The sequence below is a fragment of the Talpa europaea genome (genome assembly GCF_964194135.1).
Source record: "Talpa europaea genome assembly, chromosome: 4".
Classification (NCBI taxonomy): domain Eukaryota; kingdom Metazoa; phylum Chordata; class Mammalia; order Eulipotyphla; family Talpidae; genus Talpa; species Talpa europaea.
The window spans coordinates 11,189,769-11,214,054 of NC_140070.1; the positions used below are offsets into that span (position 1 = coordinate 11,189,769).

Below are 24,286 nucleotides of genomic sequence, written 5' to 3' on the forward strand. Positions count from 1 at the left end.
GTCAGGACAGGTGGCAGGAGGGTATGTCCGCGAGCCTCCTGGGGACAATACGCAAGCCCCACTTGGAACGGTTCCAACGGGACATAAACCTCGCTCCTCCAGCCTGTACTTTAAAAACATATTCCTCAGCACACTGCCAGCAAATGTCAACACAGAAATACAGTGCTCTAATGACTTCACTCTGTAAAAGAAATGTCGTTTTCCTAAGAAAGGAAAGCAGAGTAAAGTAGTATAATCATAGCACAAAAATACTTAAGAATTTATTCAATCCTGAAGGAAAGGGTTCATATACCAAGTGGAATTGAAACTCTTAATAAAAATATTGTGGTCAATTAAATTATATCAAGAATCCTTAAAATATACATATACAGAAGCCAAAGTCCTAGAGAAGTTCATGCAGACAATTATAATTGGTGATTTGGACATTTCAGTAACTCTGCAGTTTCTTCAAACCTGCAATGTAACAAATAATATTAATAATTCATGAGGCATAGGATTATTGAAATTGTGCTTATGAATCTAAAAGAAGTTTCAATTTTTTCTTATTTATAGGGCCAGTTGATGTTAATAAATTAATAAATAATATAGCCAGAGGTGGGGAAAAACAACTAGAGTCAACTGTGAGTCTTTTTCATTCTTGGAGTTTAAGTTATTTCAGTTACTTTTCAAACTTCAAAAAAATATATGGTTTTTTAAAGTAGTAGGCTACATAATAATCTTATACAATTTCATTGCGTTTTGCTTTTTTTCATTGCTCTTTAAAAATCATTTCATATTTGCATAGATGAAAAGTGTGATTTGTAATATTACCATACTAATAACTATCTGAAAAAGACTAGTGATACTTTAACAATACTTAAAATGTCTCCAAACCATGAATCTACACATATTATTTAATATTTTGATAAATCAGTTATCAAAAATAGATGATATACTCTTGATTAACTATATTAACCCAAAAGTATCTCTGCGCTCTTTAATTCATAATTAATTCCATCAACAATGTTTTACCATCACTTGCTGGAAACCAAAACAGTGACTCATCTTACAAACACATAACTATAAGTGGATTTATTATCCACCGGAGTCCTGAAGGAAATTCCACACCTGATTGTGAGACCTTTAAGGTTTGAAACACACATGCACATTCTACATGTCCTGTAATCCAATACAATTCCCCACAGAGAAATGAATTTCTGTTGCCCCTTTGTGTTACTTACATTTTTTTCATCCTTTCCATTCTCTGGATTGTTGTTTCCTTGAATTTAAAAAGCAACAAATTCAGGAGAGTTTTCAAAGTAAACCATTACCAAAGAGGGACTGTGAACACATAAAACACAATCTAAAACACTGCAGTAAGCACTGTTTACTTATCACAAAGAATTTTTAGAGAGATTAAGATTTGCAGTTTCACTATTTTTCTTGCCAATGGCATCTACAACTGAATCTAATGTGGTCTTGTTCTCCTGACCTAGAAAGAAAATTATCTAAGCAGCTGCCAGGTTTCCTTACCTCTGAAATATCTCTCAAGCCAGAGTAAGTAAGAGCCGAGTTTCGGGCAGTTGACGCTGATGAGCGTGTACCGTAACCAGGGGGCAGAGGCATGTCTGTTTGTCTTCCCTCGTAGTTTTTGTCTGTAGAGAAATTAATTTTTAGGTTAATTTTTCCTTTCACAGAGAAGGCAATTTATCTAAGAAGTATTATGAAAAGATGGTAGAAAAACAAACGGATTATTTTAATATAAAATGACTACTAGTACAGATACAGATGAATCTTTAAGTCAATGCCTCACATATGGAGAGCCAGATGTTAAAAATCAGCCAATAAAAATGATAAAAGGTAATATCTTTATCATGCTAGCAATCAACAGAATAAATGGACAAGTTAATAATATATTTAAATATAAGGTACTGCCTCATGTATATTCTTTTCGTAAAAGGGTGGCAATATATTCCTAAAACTGATAATACATGCTTTTTTAAAATCAAGAAACATTCCATTTGAAATGAGTTGACGCATACGGGGAAAGATGCTTAAAATTCATGGTACACAGATTTCCTTTTTTAAAGAATTGAACAACTTTCCATTTCCAGTATCCTGATACGATTCATTCCACAAAATGATGGCAAAGCTTTCCTACAACTGAATAACATACAGGCATGCACCTGCTGAACTACCCCTAAGTCGTTTTACTCACAGTACACTTGGCTGCAAAAAACAAAAACAAAAACAAAAACAAAAAAACACAAAAAGGTAGAAAAAGAAAATCACACACCCATTTAGGCAGGTTAGCATAAAGACAGTTGTATTGTGTGAAGTCTACCCAGACAGCCTCAATTAGGGAACAAAGTATTACCACATGAGGACTAAAACCACTCGAAAGGCTTTTATTTTCATGGCTAGTGGAGCCAGTCTCTTTTGTCTACTCTTGCCTCTTTGCTCCCTGTTCCCTTCCTTTGTTACACATCAATGTCACCTCGGCCAAAACAGCCAGCCAAGTGCAGGCTCAGCATCATTTGACTGACTCACACTTGATGTCCTAATTCCAAATTTCTAAAGGAGAGAAAACGATTTGGCTCTTCTCTCTCCATTAGAGTTCCCTACATTAGGTGATCCATTAGCTGAGCTCAAGGGTCAAAATCACCTGGCACAACTTGAGGACTAGCTATACCCAGTTCTTTCATCCATGGGTTTTGTGCAATGATAATTTTAAGAAATAATTTGAAAGTAGGCAGCAACTAGAGCCACTATGCCCAATCTTGGGTTATTCTTTACAGAGATGGGTGTCTCCTGGAGATAATGAACATCTTCGGGTGTTCAGAGAAAAACAGGAACTGGGAAGACAGGATGGAAGGTGAAGCAATGGCTCTCCCTGCCCTGCCTTGGGGACTCAGACTCTGAGGTGTCCATCAGCCTGCTGGAGGGGGAACTTCATGGTGGGAGAAAGCTGGTGTCTTGCAGGCTGGGGGTGGTGGGGGGACATTCGTTCAGCATGGATCATGGAAAGAACACCAGCCACATTCAACAGCAGGTTCAGTTAAATGCATATTACTTTCTGTGGACAATTTTTCCTATTGCTCTCCTGAGACTTTAGTACAGCCTAATTTTAGATGCTTCTCATTTTATCATTAGTGAATTGCTCAAATGCAAGAGTTTTGTAATATCTTACATTATTGACAAGTGTGTTTGTCTTTTCTTACATATATTACTTACATAAGTGAAAGCTACCAAACTTTGGAAATCATTTTTATTATTCTAGAGCACTTAGCAATTAAAAGAGAAACAGTGGGGCCTCCCTGGTGGCAGAGGGATTAAAGTCTGAGCACTAACAAGCTATTGCCAGCCACTGCAGCATGAGTTCGATCCCCGGCCAGGGAGCTGACCCAAATGGCGCAGCAGACCTCTCCTGCCTTACCCACTGCTCCCCTCAGCAGTGTATTTCACCTGTTCTGCTTCCCACTGTCTCTCACCATCGCACCACCCCCCAACACCTCTGGCCTACACCCCAGTTCTTTCATGCATTAAAAAAAAGAGTAAAAGCACTCCAAAAATATGTAACTTTGTATACTGGAATTTATTCAACCACTGTATCATGTAAGATATGTAGGCTGGTGTCCTTAGCAATCCTTGGCTTCATTAGTCTAGAAGTCAACATTTTCTTTGTTCCGAGATGTTTTTCAGTTTCTAAAAAAATAAGGCTTGGGAACATCAGAATACCAATAAAAATCACTTCTCTGAAAACTCCTTACCAAACAACCAACAGCATAAAAACTTACCAGGATTCAGATTTTTGATGTCACAACTGAAAACATAGTCTCCGCTCGTCTCATTAAGTTCTATAGATTTATCATTCTGAAATAATATAATTTAAAAGTTAGAATGAAATGAAATGAAAATTGTTCTCGTTTTATACTCTTACTGCTAAACATAAAATATAAAAATAGTATGATAAATGTTTAAATATTTTCACTATTTTATTTATAAAATCAATACAGAAATATCCCTGTATGTATGAGAAATAATCTTTTCAATGTGGGAGAAGACATGAGCTTTTTAGATCTACTAACTTTACTTCTAGGAAGGAAAGAAAGAGCAGGACCAGAAATTGAAACCCTAACAAATCAAGAAACACATTTTTCAGATTTGACAAGGTAATGATAAATTTGGTAACTATTCCCATGAAATTTGTAATCTGATTGAAGTAAATGAATGAAAAAAATTAAAATTTTAATTTTTTCCCTCTTGCCAACTTTTCCTTATAGAAACACATCATTTGTGTTTTTGAAGACTATAAAATAATTTCAAGCTTTTCATAAACAAAACCAAACACTTCATTTTAAGTACTTCAAGTATTAACAGCTTTTAAGCTCAATTTACAGTTTTGTCAGATGATCTTACCTGCTGAAAAGACCAACAGTTACAACAATAAAACGGGGTGTTACCTATATAGGACTTCATTCCAACAAAACATTTCCCCATGACCTAAATATTCTCTTATTTAGTGTTTAGAAAACAGATAATAATGAATAAAAGAAATACTACATTGTATCTATAGATATCTATGAGCTATCTATAAATGTAAAGAAAGAAAATACCTTCTTAGACAAAAGCAATTCTGTTTCAAGAAGAGTAATACGACTCAGAAGATTAGTCCAGGATTTTTCATTTACCATCACTTTCCCTTTCATTTTCTCCTCCAAAGAATCTAATCTACTTTCTAGCCAACTCAGTCTCTTAAGCTTCTCTTGGCATTCTGCAAGCACAGTCTGGAGTGCAGCAATCTCAGGATTAACTTTTATATCCTAAAATTAGAAGGATTACAAATAATAACATGCAGGCTGAAATTTCTTTACAAATCAATGTATTCCCATTTCCTTTGTTTTACTGCAGTAGTTACAAAAGACAGTACAACATGAGAGGTAAGTTTTGCTGGAGGCAGTTAGGTTTCGTTGTCTCTGGAGACAGAAATGCTTTGACACTCTCACTACTTGCTTATCTGAAACGTTAAGACCCCATTGTTTCAATTTCCGCATCTAAGAGAACCATAAGGTACCAACAGTACCTACTCCATATGGTTCGTGTTCTAGCTTAAAGCTCTTCCCAGGTAATATGAGGAAACTATCACTAACTTCTGGGAACAGCCCCTCAAGCAAAACTAAGAAGAAATGACCAAGAAAAATGGCAATGGATTGAGATTATGCAATTTCCTAGAAACAGGAAATAAGGTTCATGATATCTGACAGGTTTTATGAATGCCAAGTGTATAAACATGTATAGAAGTCACACAACCCAGAAGACAGAAAAAGGAGTCAGAGCAGAAGCTGCAGAGACTAACCTCTAGTGGGATCGGTGGCAATAAAGTAATAGCAAAGGTATTCTGAGAGGGAAAGAAAAGGATAGTGTGGGCTCAAAAAAGGAAATGAAAAGGCAATGGGGAACCAATTTTCCATTCAATAATAGACGGAGTAGGTGACAGAGAACCCTCAATGTACCGAGTATTATATCTCCATCACTCTCACTAAATTGTAAATCCCCTGAAGCCAAACACTATGATATACATCTTTGAAGTACCCATAACGTTGAACTAGGACCCTAAACATAAGCAGCAAATAATGTCTGTTGAATTACAGTCAGTAAAACTTCTTGATTCTTAAGTTCTTGTAACAAAGGTAATATGTCATGATTTAATACTTCAAAAGGCTAGCAATAGTCCAAATTTTAAATACTGAAATAATCATGTCCATAAAAGTAAGAAATACTGTTATCTGTTAAGAAATCCTTTAACTTGTTGTTTATTTGCTACTCAGACTTACTTGATGCTCAGTCTCAATTTCAGGGACCTTTATTTCAGGAATCTTTATTTCAGCAGGCTTTACGTTGCACACCTCAAACCCTTCATTAACATCTGTTATCGTACTTGATGTGTCCTCAGGGATGTTAACACCATCTTCGTTATACAGGTGACGGATCACCACAGCTTTCGTCTAGACAGAGAAAAGTTTGTCAGAGTTGCTTCAATGTCTCCTCACACAACTATTTTCAATGTACACATACTATGTTTGCAAAAGGAACATCTTGAAATCATCACATACATTGTATACATCAAACATTATGCACTATTATTAATATTTTGTGTGATAATGAAAGTGTGGTTATGATTTTTAAGAGCGTGACTATAGAAAAATTTTCAGATATCTATTTAGTGATGTCTGTTTCAACATGTTTTCAGATTTGCAGGGAAAGATGCTGAAAATTGTTTCAATAATGACGAAACAAGATTAGCAAAGCAAACGTTGATAAATCGCTGGAATTGGAATGTGTACTTCTGTGTTTGAAATGTTCCATAATAAAGTTATTTTTAAAGGTTACCAAATAAGTCTCCTAGCACAAGCTGGCTCTAGGAGCAGGACTTATCACAATTTTTGTCTATTAAACAAATCACATAGTATAAGACCTTCGGCTAACAAACTTAACACTGATAACGAGAAAATCCTGAGCATAAGGTCAAACCAAGCATTTATGCAGGTCTCTTCCATCCACTTACTTTTCTGCAGAGTCTGTGCATGTGGCATAAGGACTCAACATGTATGACGGGCAAGTCATAAGTAGCACTGGGAAAGCAAACAATTTTTTTGCCCAGAGACTCCAACTTTTCTAAACTGAAATACTTTTAATGTTTAATCAAATTTCTGATATTTAGAAATTTGATGTAATTGATTAAACTTTGTTTTAAGGGAAGAGAGCAAGAGTAATGTCTTGAAATTTAGCTTCTTTCTTTGTTAGTACAATTTAGAATATCCCTCAACCCCCATAATGAAAGAGAAGACTGAAAAATACACGTAGTTGTATCAACTCAGGTTTAATAAATGCTTACAGTGTGCCTAGTTCTGTGCTAAGAACAATGAAAGCAGAAAAAAACCAATATAGGAAACTTCCTTATTATATGTATTAGAGGTAAGGAAGGATGCAAAATATAATATAAATGACCTAACAATTAGAAAATAAAATTGTTCAAAATAAGAATTAGATAAGTCAGATGTGCAAGTGTTAGATAACTCTGGGCATTTGAACAAATGTCCTTTATAATCAATCCTTTCCTTATTCTCATTACTTGAAGCAAAACAGGCTTCAAGTAACTCTTAAATAACAGTTATTGACATAAATCATTTCATACAGTAAAATGTCACTATTTTTTCATAAAGGCATAAATGTCTATTTTTCTAACAGATTCTGATTATTTAGACATGTATTCTGGATTGGGGAGAAATAACTCTCTAGAGTTCACTTCAGTCAGAAACCATTCACATCCTTTATCTAACTACACTCTGATTATTTCTCTGGCATTATAACCTTAAATCTCAGAAGGGGTTTACCCCAGATGGAAGATAGTAGAAAGCACAGTATCATCATAAAATAATATTTTAGAACCAATTTTCTTTGAAGATAGAGAAAGTATTTCTAACATGCTGTATTCAGAGGTACAGGTGCTGGAAGCAGATAATGGGGGAGAAGATCTCTATCAACAAAGAGGAAATATTCAAAATATAAACTCAAACCCAGATTGTAGATTTAGAGACTATCAAGCATTATAATTCACACTGATAATGGAAATACAAATGTACATAAATGAATCCATATAACCTATCACTACAACTAATGATAGAATCTTCATATGTTCCCATGTTTTAGGATATTGGGTATCTAGTTGAGAATATTCATGATTGCATATTAAAATCTTCATAAATCATCACTATTTTTGAGAAATGAGAAGCAATCAGAAATAAAAAGAGAAAGCTTGTTCAATTTTACACTTCTATTGTTTGAACTTTTAAGAATGTTCTCCAGACAATATGTGGTATGATGTTTTATCAGATGCCAGTCAGAAAACGGACTCTGTATACTCAGGTAGAGAACTCTTGAAACTGTATGACATTGTGCTTTCTTACCTTTCCCGAAGTCAAAAACCTCCCAGTGATGTCAATGCCAACAGGTTCTGTAGATATTTTCTCACTGCTTGAAGAAGGTTCTGGTTTATTGAAATTGATTTTCTTTCTTTGTTGTAGTGGAGTCTTAAAAAAAAAAAGCATTAAGAAGTAATACAATTTGTCTGCAAGTTTGATTCTATTATGATTAAAATTTTCATGTGAAAAACTAAAATTTTCTTATGTGAAATATAACTGCCAAATAACGAGAGCCTAATGAACTACATGTCTTGAAACTAAGAAGTAATAAACATGTATCATGTTTTAATTGTCTAGGAGAAGTAAGTCCAAATCAAAAATGTGCAAAAACAAGTTTAAGCACATTTAAAACAAATATCAGGCATTATAAGGTTACCCATACCTGTGAAGAAGCAGCAAGTGTACTACATGTTAATTGTTGTCTAGGGTATTGATGTTGTACATTAAAATGCTGGGCTACCTATTAGCAAGAGCTACCAGTAAGATCTATTCATAAAATTACCTTCTCCAGACCACACAACTCCTTGTGCTTTTTCATCACACAATTCAGAATGTCACAAACAATTTGGATTTTCCATTCTGCAAATCCACACTGGAGAAACTGCTTTTTTGTCAAGATTGGTTTATAATTAAATTGATCACGAAGAAGCTGTAAAGAGGGAACAGATCAATATAAAAAGAAGCAATTTTTCCCCTAAATTCCAAAGCAGCCATGTGGTCAGGGGTACAATGCCATCTTTAAGAGGAGAGGAGGGTCAATTCATTAACCAAAGGGCATTAAAGGATCTTCAGGAATGGTGTGGGTCATGAACACGTAGGAAAGGCGACCGGGCAGAAACAGGCACGAGGCATGTACCACAGCACGGAGGATTATTCAGAGGGTAGGGAAAAGCAGCTCGTCAAACAGCTCAAATATCCTCAGAGGTACTCCTTAGCTCCCTACAGATGAAAGGATCCCAGAATACCATACCAACTGTCAGAGCCACAGTGGTTTATAAATTCTTTATAAATCTTCATTACCTGATTTTTAGATAAATCAGTAGGCCTCTGTGTTTCAATTTCTCATTTGTATAATGAGAGAAATAGACTAGACCAGTAATTCTCAAAACCTACTCTGTGGAGTTCTAAGATTTCTTAGAAGTGCCTCTTAGCTTCCATGGAAGCGTTCTAAGGTGAGAGACAAAGAAAGGGAAGATTAAGCAGAGACTCTGTATATAAAAACTCCTATTCTGTCAAATGCAACTTTCAACAACAACAACAAAAAAGATCTGATCTGATAAATGGGCTTTATTATTTAAAAAAATTATTAAAAAAATATTATCCAAAATATTTGAGCAAAAATTAATGACAGCAAGTAGGGTTTTTCAAAATAAAATAAAATTAATTTCAATATACAAATAGTATATAGATGTTGATATTACAGTAGATATAAATATGGTGTTAGGCCCCAAGGAACAGAATATCTCAGTCAAAGCTGCTGTTCCTCCTTAATACACAGCTAAAGTAATTCATAATTTTATGGATAACAAACTCTAATTTTTATAATCATATTTCTTTCCAACTTTTTCCAGTAGACTAAATTTTACGAAAATTTAATCTAAAAGGGCAAATGATAACTAGTAACAAAATCTACCAGTTGTCACATTTATTAAAATATGAATAACATCTTGATTGCAATAGGGACTGAGTTATTAAATGGCATAAATGCATAAGAAAGTACTTGTCATGTGCTACACATATTTAAGGAATTATTATTTACGCAACCTTAAAATATCAGACTTTTAAAATAATTATTGTTTCATAAACTCAAAATACCTTATAGACAGTATCGATAAAGCGCAAGTCATTCTTTGCTATCAGCTCCACATTGGATTCCACAAGAAGTTCTGCTATATAAGGTGAATATGAGGTAAGAGAGTAGCTGATGATGGGCAAAGACGCTGCTGTGTCTCCTTTAACCAAGCTGTTAGAAAAAAAAGAAAAAGATTTCTAATGAGCATAATTCTACAGTTAGACAATCAAGGACATGTAAGAACTCTTGTTGATACTTTATAAATTAACATTAGAGCCATAATTATTAGTTGATGCACAAGACTAAATTCCATCCCTTACAGTACATCAGCCTAGCCAAATTACCATGAAATACTATTGTCCAAGCTCAAAAACTTAAAATAGCTGTACTATTGTCCAAGCTCAAAAACTTAAAATAGCTGTTTGTTTATTTTTTTGGTTTCATTGATTTTTTTAAATTATTTTTATATTCCCCATATAATTGCAACCCCGATTTTGACCCCAATCCCTCCTTTCCCTGCCCCCCCCCAAAATGTGTCTCTAGTTCATAGTTGTTTGTTGATTTTGATTTTTTTCTTTCTTATAGTTATTCTTTTTCCTGGTCCCTTATTTAGGTTTTCTAGATTCCTGTTATGAGTGAGACCATCCGGTATTTTTCTTTTTCTTTCTGGCTTATTTTGCTGAGCATGATCCCTTCCAGCTCCATCCATGCTGCTGCAAATTGCATGTGTTTATCTTTTTTGATTGCTGAGTAATATTCCATGGTGTATATGTACCACGTCTTTTTATTTTTAAGATTTATTTATTCATTCACTCATTCATTCATTCATTCAAGCACTGGGTACAGTCAGAAGCGCGGGAGGGTGAGAGAATTCACCAGAGCCAGAGTGGGGAGCAGAGCAGGCAGAAGGATCGAAGGACACTGCTGAGGGGAGCAGCGGGCGGCAGGAGAGGTCTGCGCGCCATGTGGGACCCTCCTCCAGTGGCCAGGGAGCAGCCGGGGATTGAACTGGTGCTGCAGAGGCTGGGGGAGCTTCGCAACCCAGCGCTCAACCGCTGCGCCACCGGGGAGGCCCTGAAACATCTTCTTGACCCAGTCATCTATTTTTGGGCATTTGGGTTGTTTCCAAAGCTTAGCTTACAATAGCTGTTTAATACGGACCTTCACTTCACTGAGGTATTTACTGATTTTCCAAAGTCTAGTCTTACTCAATTTAGTCCATATTTTCCTACTCATGAAACAAATGTACCACCTCACAGTACTCAGGTACATGGTTTTTGAAAACACTTGTTACATTACCTCATCTGCTTTTTATCACAAATCCACAAAGATAAAGCATTATGAAATTTAAGTTATAGATGAGGAAGATGGGACTGAAAAAGGTATTGACTGTGACCAGCCTGATCGGTTTACCATCTTCCACTACATCTGGCCCTTAGTAGCTTATGCTAATTCCTCCAGTCCAGTAAGGCATCCAGTGCTTTGCTATCTAACTATTACTCATTCTTTATGAATAATTTGTCACATCCCAAGCCTTCATGAACATGAAGCCACCCTCAACTTTCTGATCCATACTGATCTCGCCTGAAATGATGCCCAGCATCTTCAGAATCTGCTGTCTCATACTCTTATACTGTTTTCTTTCTTTTTTTTTTTAAAGTTTATTTATTAATACAAGAACTGGGGCACAGGCCAAAGGTGTGAGAGGGTGAGAGAATTTACCAGAGACAGAGCAGGGAGCAGAATAGGCAGATGACCGAAAACACTGCTGAGGGGAGCAGCGCCCAAGACTGGAGAGCTCTGCTGCGTCATGTGGATATCTCCCTGGCTGGCGGGGAATTGAACTGGCGCTGCAGAGGCTGCGGACAACTTCACAGAGCTGCACTCAAGCGGTTGCACCACCGGGGAGGCCCTACACTGTTTTCTAATTGTCTACACACATGTATTCTTATTTCTCAATGTGAAGTACCTTCAGAGTTCCCCACAGCAAAGTACAGGGGTATTTGTAGAAATAACCAGTTGTATTTGTTCAACTGAAGTAAAAATGTTCCTATGTGAAAGATTCGTTTTCCCCAAAATTCAAGACATGTACATAACCCCTGCCCAAGTTTTTCTTAATAAGTCAAAGAACAAATTTAAGATGATAGCACGTTTTATTTTTTAGAACAAATACAAGTTGTTTCTTTCATGTTTATGGGTACAACGATTACCTGATGAGAAAACCACACTAGCAAACTTGTCTACTTGCATGACACTTCAAAAATAGAAAATGAAAAAAAAAAACCCTTTTGAATAGCAAAATCCATTCACTTTATGTACATTATAAATAGAAGACAATCAGATCTGCATTGCACCTCAAAAATCCCAAACAATTTTGATAATCTAGTTTCTAAGCACTTTGATTAGAAATTATAAGAAAAACATATTACAAACAGGCATACTAACACAAAAAATGGCAGATAGCAAGAAAAAATTTTAAAATGGGAAAAAGTAGCAAGAACCAAAATATGTGGGGTCTGTGTATGTGAGGGTGGAGGGAATGCAATTTGAAGGACCAACAGCAAGGAATGTTACCTACCTCAATGGATACTGTAGATACTACTGCTGAGGAGTCATCGAAAAATTGCTGATTTTAATGATATGCTTGACTCAGTAAGAAAATCAGTGTCAAACACTATACTTAGAAGACAAGAGAATTATCTCTTGAACAGACATCTAAGATACCTCTAAAACACTGATGCTTAAAGTAGTAAGAGGAATACTTGGCTACTTAAGCTGGTTAAGAACTGGCAAAACTGAGTGGTAGAGATTTTCCTGTTTGAGGATTCAAGATATGACTGGTACATACTATTGAACCATACTATGGAATACCTTCTGCTTGTCACATGTAATACCTGTAGTAACAGTCATTAGAGCTCCACTTTCTCCTTGTCTGCCTCACATCGGTTCTTATATGGAAAGCCAATTACTCCAGGGTTCTACATAGCCGTTAGTTTAACCAAGTTTCACTCCACTTACTGGAATATATGCCTAATCAGACTTGTCCCTTGATACTCCTAAAATGTCTGATTGCTCCTATGTATGCCAGGCACAATTCTAGGCGTGGTATACAAAAGTGAACAAAACAAAGTTCTAGAATTCAGCTTACATTCTAGTGGGGAACTATTTACTCAATCAATAATTCCAGGTAAGAAGAAGAGAGGTAATGAAGGACAGAGGATGGCAGGAGTACCACATTCAATTGGCACGAATTCAGGAGAAATGTACGCTGCCACACTCACAAAGCAAGTAAATCATCTCAGAAAGTAAAGTGAAAGGGCCAGAGAGGGCCCTTTAACTGAGATAACTTAATACTTGTCTTCAAACATGGTATAAATTGTAATAAAAGAGCTATTTTCTACAGTCTTTCAAATCAAAAAGAAATACCATTGACAGAACATAGAGGGTAGTAAATTATATACTTAATAAAGTTACACTTCTATGAGTTCAAAAGCTTTACAGAGACCAAGCTGTGCACTGATAACACTGTGCTTCTGTTACTAAACACATTTGAAAACTTGGGTTGCAATTTTCCATTGACTCATATTTGGAAGCAAACTCATCAATTTCCTGCTTTCTCAAATATTTTAATCATTTCAATGAAAACCTTTAAAAAAAACGATAAAACCCATATATCTCTTTAGACATTCCATGTCAAATGTTATCTCAAACCATTACCAAAAAGAAAACAAATAAATTCGGTATTATAGCTTACCCTACACAATCTACTTCTTTAGGATAATTCAGCAAGCGAAGCACTTGTTCCAGGTTTCTTAAGCTTCTTTTTAAGTCACCTGTTGCCATCATTTCACATTACATTCAGCATCAGCTTTTAAAATAATCTTTTCACCTAAACATAAAAATCCATGAAACACTGAGTAAGTCTACACAGTTTTGCTGTGTCTCCTACAGGCACTTACCTTATTTATCTTACCCCAGCTTTCCCCCCCTGGCTTATCTCTTCCCTTTCCAACTAATACTATCTTGCATCTACTATATGTTCTTGAATGTCAGGTGTGCTTTTTCCCCCAATGTCTTTTCCATAGCAAAAAACAGACTTGCCTTGTTTATATTCTTACAAGTGACACCTGCCCCAATACATTATTTTGAACAACAAAGTACCATTTGGGAAGTCACATCACTCCAACCCCAAATAATGTCTCTCAATGACTATTTTGGATGTTTATATAGGTTATACTAAAATTAGTTTAAAAAAGGAGACAAAGTACAAACTTAATCATTATTCTGAGGACTCTGACCTCATGTAGTTTACCAATCAGATATTTTGCTTAAAAAATAAAAATTGGCAAGTTAAAAGAAATTCAGGTTCAGCTGCTTAAATATGGCTGGTATTTAATACATGATGCTTTCATGTCCTTTTCTAAACATCACTTACATGAACTAATTTATTAACAAGCATATGTATAATGACCAGGGAACTAAAAGGAACTCCAAATGACAGAAGGGGTATCAACAAAATTTAGAATATAAAAAGCAAATAGGTGGGTGGTAATAAGCAAACTAGCAGAGCAGAAAAGGCAGTCAATTCCATCTGTCTGTTCAGGGAGAAAGAGCTGGATATAGGTTCAGAAATGAGGATGCCCAATACTTCTGATAAGGCTATAGCGTTAGGCCAAGAGGTTGAAATAAGAATGATTATTTGAACATCCATACATGGAGGTCCTAAACCCTAGATTTTTCACTTTCTCTACCCTCCCTCTACCTCACGCAAACATAAGTCCCTCAGCTAAGCAACTACCTCTCTGCTTCCCTGAGTTTCTGCATGTACATTTTTTACATGCAATAAAAAAATAAGTTGGATTTTATTAAAATCCTCTGTTCCTCAAAAGACACTGTTAAGAGACTAAGAAGACAGGCCACAGACTAGGAGAGAATATTTACAAAACACACGCTGGATAAAAGACTGTTGCCAAAATACACAAGAACTTAAATTTAAGAGTAAGAAAACAAACAAGCCAATTAAGAAATTTGCAAAATATCTGAACATCCATCTCATCAAAGAGATACAGACTGCAAATAAGCATATAATAAAAGATGTTCCACAATATGCCATTAGGTAATTGCAAATTAAAATAAGAGCAAACAACAAACTACTACTACTACACACCTATAGTGGCTAGATCCAAATGGCCAGAATCCAAAAAACAAAAACAAACAAACAAAAAAAAAACAATGCTACCAAATGCTTATGAGGACTATGAACAACAGGAATTCTCATTCATTGATCATGGGAATGCAAAAGGTTTAGCCATTTCGGAAGACAGTTTAGTAAATCTTACAAAGCCAGATATAGTCTTAAGAGATAATCAGCAATTGTGCTGGTAAGTATTTACCCAGTTGACTTGAAAACTTATATACATACAAGATATTACAGGGATGTTTACAGCAGCTCTATTCATAACCATCAAAAACTAAAATCAATCAAGATGTCCCTGAAAAAGTGAATGAGTGAAATCTGTGGTACATCCATACAATGGAATATTATTCAGTAATAAAACAAATAAGTGCTGTAAGGCCATATAAAGACATGGAGGGAAGGTAATGCATATTGCTAAATGAAAAAAAAATAGTTTATAAGTGCTACACATACATATGATTTTACTTACATGACATTCTGGAAAAGGCAAAACTGTAGAGACAATAAAAATTATAAAGATCAGTGGCTGTTAAGGTTTCTGAGAAGGAAAAGAGACGGTTTGAACAGGTAGTACAGGGGAAGTTCTTAGAGAGGTGAAATAATCTAATACTGTAATGGCAGAGTATCAAATTATGCATTTGTCAAAACATACAGAATTGTACAGCATAGAGAGTGAACCTTAATGCATGCAAATTTAAAATAATCATTTAGGAAGCTGGGCAATCTCCAGGAGGAATGCAGACCGTGATGAGGAATCTAAGTGTGAAGCAGTCTCATAAAAGGGAATAGGTTGAAAAGATGATGACTAAGTAACTTGGGAAATGAGTGGAGCCTGTGACATGAAAGGTAAAATCAACTGCATGGTATAAACTAGACATTGTCATTCTGCATCCCGCATGCAAATGAATTAATTCTGATACTTCTATACATATATACTGAAATTAAACAAATACAGACATGGTAGAATAGTAGGAGCCAAGTTTCTCCTGCTGGAATGAGAGTTTACAGACAAGAAAGGGCAGGAGAGCACAATGACCCATGTCTAATTGGTTAGTTAGAGACATCAGTATGAACTCATGTGTAGTTTAATATATAATGTCATATTGAAATATTTATACGTATGTCTGTATATGCAGATATCTTAGAATACAGACTCATATTTTCTCTGGTCAGCTGAAAATAACTAAAAGCAATTACACCCCAGCAGTAAAGAGTGCGTTAGCATTCAGATCTTGGTGTGTGATGTTATTCTCTAATTAAAAAAACAAGAAGGCAAGCAAGTACATGCACAAAAACAAACAAACCTATCCTACAGTGATTCCACCAGTGTCAAAGGGACACAGGAGTCAAATGAAACATCTCCCCACAATCAAAGCCAAAAAATTTAAACAACAAAACTAATAAAGTAATATTGGATTATAACACAACATCTAAGACAAAAAAAAATCAATCAATATAATTCAATAGATTGACAAAGGAGAAAAATATCTTAGTCATTTGAATACATGCAGAATAAGCACTTGATAAAATTCCACATTCATTCATAATATATTTCTTAGGGTATCAGGAAGAGAAGGGAGCTGCTTGCACTGACAAAGGCTATCTGTAAAAAATCTGATGCAAACACCATATTTAATGGTGAAAAACAGCAACTTTTCTTATTCGGATGAGAATGAGGTAAAATCACCTACTCTCATCATTTCTAGTCAACATTGTACTTGGGGTCCGAGGTAGCACAAAAACACAAGAAAAAGAAATAAGAGGAATGAAAGCCAAAAAGGAAGAAAATAATGTCATTTTTCACAGATGACAGAACTGTATATGAAAATATCCAAAAGAAAGGTAGCAAGGCTGCTCTGGATAGAAGCCAATATACAAAAATTGTTTTCTCTGTATTTCCAAATCATTAGAAAATGTTTTAAAATTATGCATGTATAAATAATTCACTATAGCATCAATACATATTATAAACATGTGAATAAACGTAGAAAAAGGTGTAAAAGGCCTCAAAACAGAAAACTGTAAACTTTTATCAATTATTAAAATAGTCCTAAATTGAAGGAGGTATACATCTTCATCAAGGAATAGATGACTAAATAGATTGATTGAGAGATTCAATCCATCCCCTTCCCCCCCTTAAAAAAAAAAAAAATCCCTGCAGGAGAATTTTTACCTGATTGTAAAATTTATATAGAAACGAAAGAGATAAAGGATAACTAACACAATCTTCAAGATAAAAATTGAAGGACTTAACTATTAAGGCATAAAGACACATTACCAAGCTAAATTTGGAATTAGTGAAAAAACATACAAATAGAACACTGGAATAGAATAGAGTCTAGATACAGACCATGCACATAATGACACTAGACTCATGACAAAGTTGTTGCTGAGTAGCTATGAAGAATGGATGGTCTTTTCCTAGTGGTACTGTGCCAATCGAATATCCAGATGTAATAAATAAATCTTGACACCTTGATATAAAGGGGACATCACAGTCTTCACAAAATTAATTCCAGGTTTGTTGAAGAACTATATGTGAAATGTAAAGTAATCGGGCTTTCTGGAGATCATAGAGGAGAATCTCTTTATGATCTTCAGGTAAAGAAAAATATCTTAGGAGTGATAAACCACATTAAAATTAGGAACTTCTGTTCATCAAAAGAGAAGAGAATGATAAGCCAATGAGCAGATGATGCTGCTGCAGTACATATAACTCACAAAAATTCATATCTAAGTTACTTCCTACAAAGCCGTCAGAAAACAGAAGACAACAGATAAACAGGAAAAAGATCTGAACAAGAGCTTTACAAAAAAGTAAACATGTGAAAAGTTACTCAATTATAGTAATTATTAGAAAGTTAAAAGTTAATAAAAAATATGAGACTGCAGGGCACCTGAAACTCACCCAGGGCACTGAAAGGGTGAACTATTAACAATTGCTTTGGAAAATATATTGGTTGTATGTATTAAAAGTTGATATACAAGGAGCCTGCGAAACAGGAATAGGACTCAAAAAAAAAAAATACATAATGCAAATATGCATACATAAATACATACCAAATTAATGAACACAAATGAGATTTCAAATACAATGTTTAAATTATTTAAAATCTCAACATAATACCATGGAATTATATTTTAAATGACTCATGTTACAGCATGTAGGACTTTCATTAAATTCTCAAAGAATGCTATTCCCAAAGGAGGTTTATAAAATAAATAAATAGAAAGGTAAATAGTTAAAATCATTTGCCAGATGGAGATAAAAGGCTTCTGTGTTATAAATCTAATCGGCCAAAATGGCAAAGCTCAACAGTACACTTAAACATATCTCCTTTCACTGACCATAGAAACTTCATAGAAGAAAATATGTAACAATACCTTAAATAATGGACCCTCTGGGAATGAAGTTTCTTTGAAATGAAGTCACTGTGATTAAAAAGAAAACAGCACATTTTTAGAAATCAGATGAAGTTAGTCTGATCTTTTCCCACTAATCAAAATTCCAGCAGTTGCCCAGGACTCCTTACACCTCTGTGTTGACACATAACCTGAGATAAATCAGGCTAGCAATTTGCAAAATCCTAAACTTATTAAGCTTTCTATGTTAAGGCCCTACCCATGGAATTCTATACACTTTTCACCTCCTTAGGAACACAGTACTTTCTTACTTCAAATCTCCTTTCCTTCATCAACTTGATAAAGAAAATGTACACTCTCATGCATAGTTTTAGTATTTTTCAGTCAACTCATTATGCCTACTAAACATTTACATTTTTTAGGCAGAGACTACTTTAGGTACTATTAAATGGGAGATAGTCAGAAAAAGAGAAAGATACCCTGAAATCACATTATACAAAATAGAGGGCAAGGTAACGTTCATTTAACGTCTTTTTTTAGGACAACTTGGTGGTAAATGAGCAAACAGAAACAACAAGAGAAATAACTTCCCAAGAACAGCCTTCACTTTCCTGTGAAAGATGAAGTAGTAACTAATTTGGCTGTAACTGAAAAAAAACTTATTCTTGGATGCTGACATTGGTTAATACAACAAACAGGTCTAAGCTTGTTCTACGTTCCAAACCCACAATTCTTCTAGTGGCTCCTTCCCCACCCAGTCATTCTATAACTTTAAAATAAATTGTCTCTTTCCCCAGACTTTAATTCCCTCCAGATGGAGAGTCCATATTTTCAGCACATATAATTTTATACCATTTAACATTTTTTGGTATCTTTCCATCTTCTTTTAAATCCTCAAATAGATATATCAATATCTCATATCATTTCTACCTCTGATAATGGAATTTCTGACAACAAAGTATGTCCCTGGAACACATCCTCTTCAGTACCAGCAGAATAAATATTTTGAAGAAGAGTAAGAGACAAGTACAGGTTGGATCTGTAGGTGAAGGAAATAAGTGATAAAATAAAAAAAGTATGGAAAATAAAGGAATTTTTTAAAAGTGAGAATTACAGAAAAAAATTACAGCTACCCCTCTACATTTTCATGCACAAGATACACATTTTAACATGGTATTTGGAGATGAAAAATTTGTTATTTTAAAAACTGGTTGACATTTTAATTTTACAATCCTTATCAAAGTAAATTAAGAGGTGGTTCATTACTCATCAAGGTAAATTAAATGGAGTAACATATATTCCAACCATTAAGAAGTTCTCAGTATTGCTCGCAGGTTTCCTCCAGAGAGTGCTCTGTCCAACTTAATTTACTAGGGGAGGCGTGGCGAAAGCGGTGCACCATAGCGGCTTAAGGTTTTTCTCAATGCTGTTAGATGTCATGAAAAGATCCTCCGAACAGAATGCCACTGAATGCAGTTAAGAATTTTGTTCGGAATGAAGCACCTAAACTCATCTACTATGGTAGATGACTAAATTTGTGACATAGTTCACAACAACAGATATTATCTAAACACCGTGCATCAAAAATAAAAAGGAAGCGGAGTGATGAGGAAAATCAAGTTTCCAAAAGTCCCTCCTCTCCCCAAGAGATAACACGGAAACCCGCTCTAATAAATAGGGAGAATGGTCTCGGAAAGGGAAAACTTGAGAAAATGGGAGGAGGTGGAGGAGAGGGAGTAAGGAAAAAATACAGAACTCAGGGAAGCTGCTGTGTTCTCATATAAATGTGGCTGATCATAGAAAAAGAACCTAGTGTAGCCATAATGCCAGAATCAATTTCGAGGTTAATTTCTTCCCTAAGGAGGGAAAAATCTAGCCCTCTAGGACGGTGGTGAAATATTTGAAACATCAGAGAAATCAAACATGACCTATTTTTCATTTCTTCCTTCTAGGCGGTATTTCAGAAAAGCAGATGGTTCCTCGGATCCAATAGGAGGAATCAGACGATAAACTTTGCAACCTAAAGACATAAGCGAATCAGAGAGGAAGAGCTGCCAGGACTCTTCCCTCTTAGTTGTTAGCAAAAGGATGTATTATTCCGCAATCAAAAAAGATAAACTCATGCCATTCACAGCAACGTGGGTGGAGCTAGAAAGAATTATGCTCAGTGAAATAAGCCAGAAGGAAAAAGGAAAATAGCGGATTGTTTCACTTATAACAGGAATATAGGGGAACCAAATAAGACATCGGTGTAAAAAAATAAAAACAGCACAAAACACAACAAAGCAAAAACAGACAATTACAAATCAGAGACATCCTGCAGGGGAGGAGGAGGGAGAGGGATCAGAGGGAGGGAGGGAGGAGCACAGGCTACTGAGGTGATGGTGCACGGGTGCTTTGGGGAAGGAAACTCTATGGGGACTCCGCCTGAGGGGGTGGGGGCACGCAAATAGTGTTTAAAAAAATAAATAAAAATCTCCTAGGCTTATAGAACAATCATCTCTGCAAGCATTATGAATTAAGACTTTGAATGTGAAGATAAAAAAGTCACAGAGGCGGGGAAAGGAGGGATTGGGGTCAAAATAAGGGGGCTGCAATTGTATGGGGAATACAAAAATAAAATTAAAAAAAATTTAAAAAGTCATAACATTTTGAAAACTAAATAAACCCCTGAATAGTGCTTGCTATTTATAAAAGCTATTAAAAAGGCAATAAAAACATCTATCTATATCTTCTCTGACCAAAATAAAATAAAATAAAATAAAATAAAATAAAATAAAATAAAATAAAATAAAAGGGTGTATGCCCTGGGCATGCAGGGAAGGTAATAAGGGCTCCTGTCCCTGCACCGCCCTGGGGCGCAGCCCCCCGCTCTCCTGGGCGCACCCCGCAGCCGCCGAGCAAAGCAGCGGGTTCTGAAAGCCTCTGACTCCGCACGACCAAGGAAAAGGGGGGCCGCACCTGCAAGCCCCGGGGAGGCCCGCGATCCCGGCCCGCAGCCCCGAGTCCCAGCGGCCGCCGCCCGCGCCCCGCGCGCGTCCCGCGCCGACCGTTTGTATCCGCGACGAGGGTCGCAGCCCGCGACGCGCCGCGGCCGGCCCTGCAGAGCTGCCGGCGGCCCAGCGGCCGGCGATTCCTCGCAGCAGATTCTCCACACGGCTCGTCCGGGCCGCTGAGGAGTCCGACCCTGCCGGGAGCCGTTCTCAGCGGCTGGCCGCATCGCCAGCGGCAGGCTAGCAGCGGGGGTAGGGTTGATGCTCCGAGGAGCCCGGGCTGCTAAGGGAGAAAAGGAGCCTCTATGGCGAATCGTCAGCGACGGAGACAAAAATGCTTTTTCTTTAAGGCGCAGAACCCGGACGTCACTTCCGGCAACAATAGGAAACGTCAAAAGTCCGACGGTCGCGGCCCGGGCTGCTGCGCTGGAGGTGCGGAGTGCGCCGGGGGCTGGGGCTGCGCCCGGGCGTCTCAGCTCCGTCCCCGCCCGCGGCGTGCACGAGTGGGTCGGAACCGGCTTCTCCATGGCCCGGGCGCCGGTTCCCGGCTGAGCCATTTTCCTGTCGGCTGAAGCCCCCACCCAGAGGCCGATTCGTCGCGGCGGCGGTGGGGATCGCAGGTCGCGCAGGTACAGGCGTCGGCCGGGCTATTTCAGAGCTCTTGCCTCTTCTCCCTCTACACCCCCACTTTCCCTCTGCACCCCCACTTTTCCTCTCGGAAATAGAGCTAAGCGGTGCTCGCCAGTTGGCAGAAACTTGCCAACCAGCAAGACTTTAGGGCCAATGGCAGCGCGAAGCATGTTGAGTGAAAGCGGTGGCGGCATATGAAATGGGGAGTCAGTGTCTGGAGGCGGGAGGGGGTGTGTTCCTGGGGTGTCTAGGCTATTGGGGTGCAGGTGAGCTCGGGACCCCGGTATGATCTGGCTACCTTCAGCCATGAAGCCGAGGAAAGGCAAGGATTGCTCTCTTTTGGCCAAGTGTTGCTTTTTAGGTAATTCGAGTGTTATTTTGGTGCATAGGCAAAGATTTCGGTTCTTTACATACTTTCCAGTAATAAAAATGCAAACACAGTTAAAGGTCACGATGAATCGCCAGGTGATTTAGCCGTCAGACTTTGGCTATAGAATTGGCAAGTTCTTCATCAGTTGTCTCTTGTCTCACTGTAACAGGATATTCTAGTTCTTTGCATGGTGGGTGCTCCATTAAATTTTACTGATTGGATAAAATCGCATAGTGAATTCCAACTCTCAATCTTTTTTTTTTTTTTAGGTTTGTTTTCAGATTTTATATTTGTTTAAATAAGTTAGTAGTTGAGTCTGGTTTTTAACAAATGGAATTTTTTTTTTTCAAGGAATCTGGCTGTTCCTGTCCAAAGCAATATGTCATCATTAGTCTGACAGCAAAGTGAAACTAATTCTTAATACATTTCAGCTCTCCTTCCCTTCTTTTACTGTCTGGTGTTTGGTATCCCTATTTCTGAGAGAGGAGGGGTTTTTTCCTCCTCAGAAGATGTTTCACGAAATTGAGCAAATCTCAAAATGAAGAAATAATTCTTTCCTGTTTTTCGGTTTTGTATCAGAAACTTCCTAATTTTATCTAGTTAACGTCACAGTTTGATGAAATACTGTATTAGTTATATATTGTTGAGTAACACATTACCTCAAGATTTAGCAACTTAAAACAGCAAATATTTATTATTTCACATTTTCTGTGTCTCAGAAATTTGGGTACAGCTTAGCAGAGTGCCTTTGCCTCGGTGGGGTTGTTTCAGGGGGTTGTAGTCCAGCTGTACTTGGAGGCTCTGATCTCATCTGACAATTACACTGAAGCAGAAGAAGATCTACTTCAAGTGCACTTACATGGTTGTTGTCAGGCCTGGGTTCTCCAACAGATGAGCTTCTCAGTAGACCTACCTCACAGTGCGGTAGCTGACTTTGTGTAGGGTGAACAACCTGTCAGAGAACAACCAAGATATCTCAGAAGTGATATCCCATTACTGCTGCCATGTTTTATTTGTTTCATGTGATCAGTAAATCCAATCCCAAGTCTGGGGAGATGACTACACAGTCTCAAGACTTAAGGATCTTTGGAGGTCATCTTATAGGCAACTTAACACTAATAACCGTGACTGATAACTTTTAGGAGTTAATACATAGGGATCAATGAGCAAAAAAAATGCGTCCAAGAAAAATACAGGCAGACTGGAAAATAACAGATTGTAAAGAATTAAGCAAATTTGTACAAGCATTCTTTCTTGGAAAATTATTTTTTGTCTTTTTTTCCCTATGATTTGAAGGGAGGCCTATTATTATATTATTGTATTTCTTGGGAAACTTTGCCTAAAACTGCGGATATGAGAGGTATGTATGTGGTTTAGGGTCTACATGAGGAAAGTGTATCACAACTGGAGATTGTACATGCCTTACCCATCACCATTTACCTGGTGGAAATGGAATCAGAACAAACATAATTGCAAGAATGCAAATCAATGGCAGCATTTCTGAGAAGTGTGTCACAGAATAAATGTATCTGTTATGTCAGTTTTAAGCATCATTAGGTGTCAAGTACCAACTTTTAACATTGCCTTGCTGTACATCGCCAGCACAGCTTTCATCAGTGATCCATATAAGCTTATTGGACATTAAAGGTAGAGCCTTCAGGATTTGTTCTAATACTGTTTTGGCTGTAACCCATTTTACAGTTGCCTCTGCTTCTTCCAAGTTTGAAAGATGTTATACAATCTTTACTAATAAAATATTATTCACATTTATCTTTTATACCTCAGCTGCTTAACACTAGCCTGAATGTGTCAATTCTCAAATTGCAAATTTGACTTTAGAGTTGGGGCTCCTTATCTGATAAGCATACTTCATTTATAATAATTACTGTCAATTAACTAATGTAATTTCAAGACTTCAGATGTCTGCCACATTTTATATAGATGGATGCTTGAGGAAAGATCACAGTTGAAATACTTTCA

The 24,286-nt window shown here is 36.8% G+C and overlaps 2 protein-coding genes across 2 annotated transcripts in view; one reads left to right on the forward strand and one right to left on the reverse strand.

Moving 5' to 3' along the window:
* Nucleotides 1-404: 404 nt before the first annotated feature.
* On the reverse strand, nucleotides 405-13,596 carry CEP44 (centrosomal protein 44; the record flags this gene model as incomplete). The annotated part of the gene is made up of 10 exons (XM_084232139.1): nucleotides 405-453; nucleotides 1,221-1,258; nucleotides 1,513-1,634; nucleotides 3,777-3,852; nucleotides 4,596-4,802; nucleotides 5,814-5,984; nucleotides 7,947-8,069; nucleotides 8,464-8,610; nucleotides 9,777-9,924; nucleotides 13,508-13,596. The coding sequence occupies 10 exons, from the start codon at nucleotides 13,594-13,596 to the stop codon at nucleotides 405-407; spliced, it is 1,170 nt and encodes a 389-aa protein (XP_084088265.1).
* Nucleotides 13,597-19,273: 5,677 nt separating this feature from the next.
* The window catches only part of FBXO8 (F-box protein 8), a gene marked incomplete at both ends in the record, with an annotated part of 41,848 nt that continues 36,835 nt past the window's right edge, over nucleotides 19,274-24,286 (forward strand). Inside the window, one exon of the mRNA XM_084231983.1 lies at nucleotides 19,274-19,328. Within this exon, the coding sequence (XP_084088109.1) occupies nucleotides 19,274-19,328 (55 nt within the window). The remainder of the gene's footprint in view (nucleotides 19,329-24,286) is intronic.